The 1,607-nt window shown below is 46.9% G+C and overlaps 1 protein-coding gene across 1 annotated transcript in view; it reads left to right on the forward strand.

The window, feature by feature from the left end:
- Window positions 1–8: 8 nt before the first annotated feature.
- DSCAM (DS cell adhesion molecule) overlaps window positions 9–1,607 on the forward strand; it is a gene marked incomplete at its 5' end in the record, with an annotated part of 274,168 nt that continues 272,569 nt past the window's right edge. Inside the window, one exon of the mRNA XM_011375311.1 lies at window positions 9–87. Coding sequence (XP_011373613.1) covers window positions 9–87 — 79 coding nt within the window. The remainder of the gene's footprint in view (window positions 88–1,607) is intronic.

Genomic DNA, 1,607 nt, shown 5'->3' on the forward strand with positions numbered 1-1,607 from the left:
ATGGATTGTATAACTACCGCTGTATCACGCGGCACAGATACACCGGGGAGACGAGGCAGAGTAACAGTGCCAGACTTTTTGTATCAGGTAAAAACTCATCGAGATTGCGTTTGCTGTTTCTGCTGTTCCTTAGTGAGTGTCCCGGGATGACTCAACCAAAATTGTGGAATCTATGAGTAAAACGAAGCCCTAAGCTTTTTTTTTTTTTTTTTGCTGAGTAGTATTCCTTAAGGTTCTTTTTTTTTTTTTAAATAATACACTACAGATATAGATGTTCCAGTGAAATCATTCCACATTTTGTAAAATTTCAAATTCCTTTGGCCCAATAGGATTTCTATTTGAAAGTTAATGCCTCCTCATCCAACCCAGTTGTTGGATCTTTTATTGACAGTGCCGACCAGCACGTGACACTTCCCACCAAGCACAGCTCCGAGGAGAGAGACAGGGTCCTACGAGGCACGCCCCTTGTTCTGACACAGGACAGGGCAGAGATCCCCTAGTGGGGAGGGTGGGAGGGCAGAGACCCAGCCCCACACCGAGAGAAGAAAGGGGGCGTTTGGCGGAGAGTGAAGAAAGAATTCAACACACACACCAAAGTCAGAGTCGAAAGGAAAGTTTATCGGAAAAGGGTCACACTCCACAGACGGAGTGTGGTCTCCACTCAGAGGCAGAGTGCGAGGGACTCCGAGTGTTCAGGGAATTCAGTTTCTATGTCATTCTTTAGTTCCCATTTCCTTTGATATGGACATACAGCGAGGAAGGGGTAGAGTATGGAGAGCTGAAATCCTGCTAGCCTGCTGGCCTTTAACCCTTAGGTTCCCCATGGTTTTAGCCACAGGGAATGACTCTTGGTCCCTGTTTCCCCTTCATAGTGCGGGGCGTGGCTGTCAGCATCCCAGCGGACATCTCCCTTTGTTCTGCAGGTGTCCTCCCGGCCTGGCCGCAGGCGGATCAGCGCATTGCAGTCTCTGATGTGGCTTGATTAACGTTTTAATTCTCTTGCCTCCTCCCTACGTTAGTTCCGCCTATTAAGCCTACGGCGTTGGGGGTCTAGAGTTAAAGGGATATTCACAGCCTCCCCCCGCCATCCAAGACTGTTCTCAAGTGAAAGAAATCTGAAAGCAGCTGATGCCACTCTGATAGATTCATCCTTTGAGAAGAGATCAGCCTTTTGCATCATCTTCACAATTGGCTTGTTACCGGCCCATTTGTCAGTAGGGATAATTAGCACTTTATGGAGCTAATCAAACGTGTGAAAAGTCCATCTCAGAATCAGAAAGTCACCTGCAAAATCTCCGACCTTTGCCCTTTGGAATGTGCCGTGAATACCTTCGTTTTGTTGGTAGTGATGCTTTGTGAGGGAGAAGTACTGGAGAGTTATTAAACCCTGCGGTAATTAAACCCATCGCGGCTTGAACACCTGCCGATCGTCCTTTTTAAGGCCCTATCTGGATGCCTCGTCCCCATTCACATCCTTGAAATAACCAAAGCCCACCTGTTTTTCAAGATAGAGGGCAAAAAGATGTCAGAATTAAGTGATTTCTCCTCTGAACTTAGAGCTATTTTCCTCACGTGTTCCTTTTCGTGGTGATTATTACTTCCTCCCT

Source organism: Pteropus vampyrus, unplaced genomic scaffold (assembly GCF_000151845.1).
Source record: "Pteropus vampyrus isolate Shadow unplaced genomic scaffold, Pvam_2.0 Scaffold270, whole genome shotgun sequence".
NCBI lineage: Eukaryota > Metazoa > Chordata > Mammalia > Chiroptera > Pteropodidae > Pteropus > Pteropus vampyrus.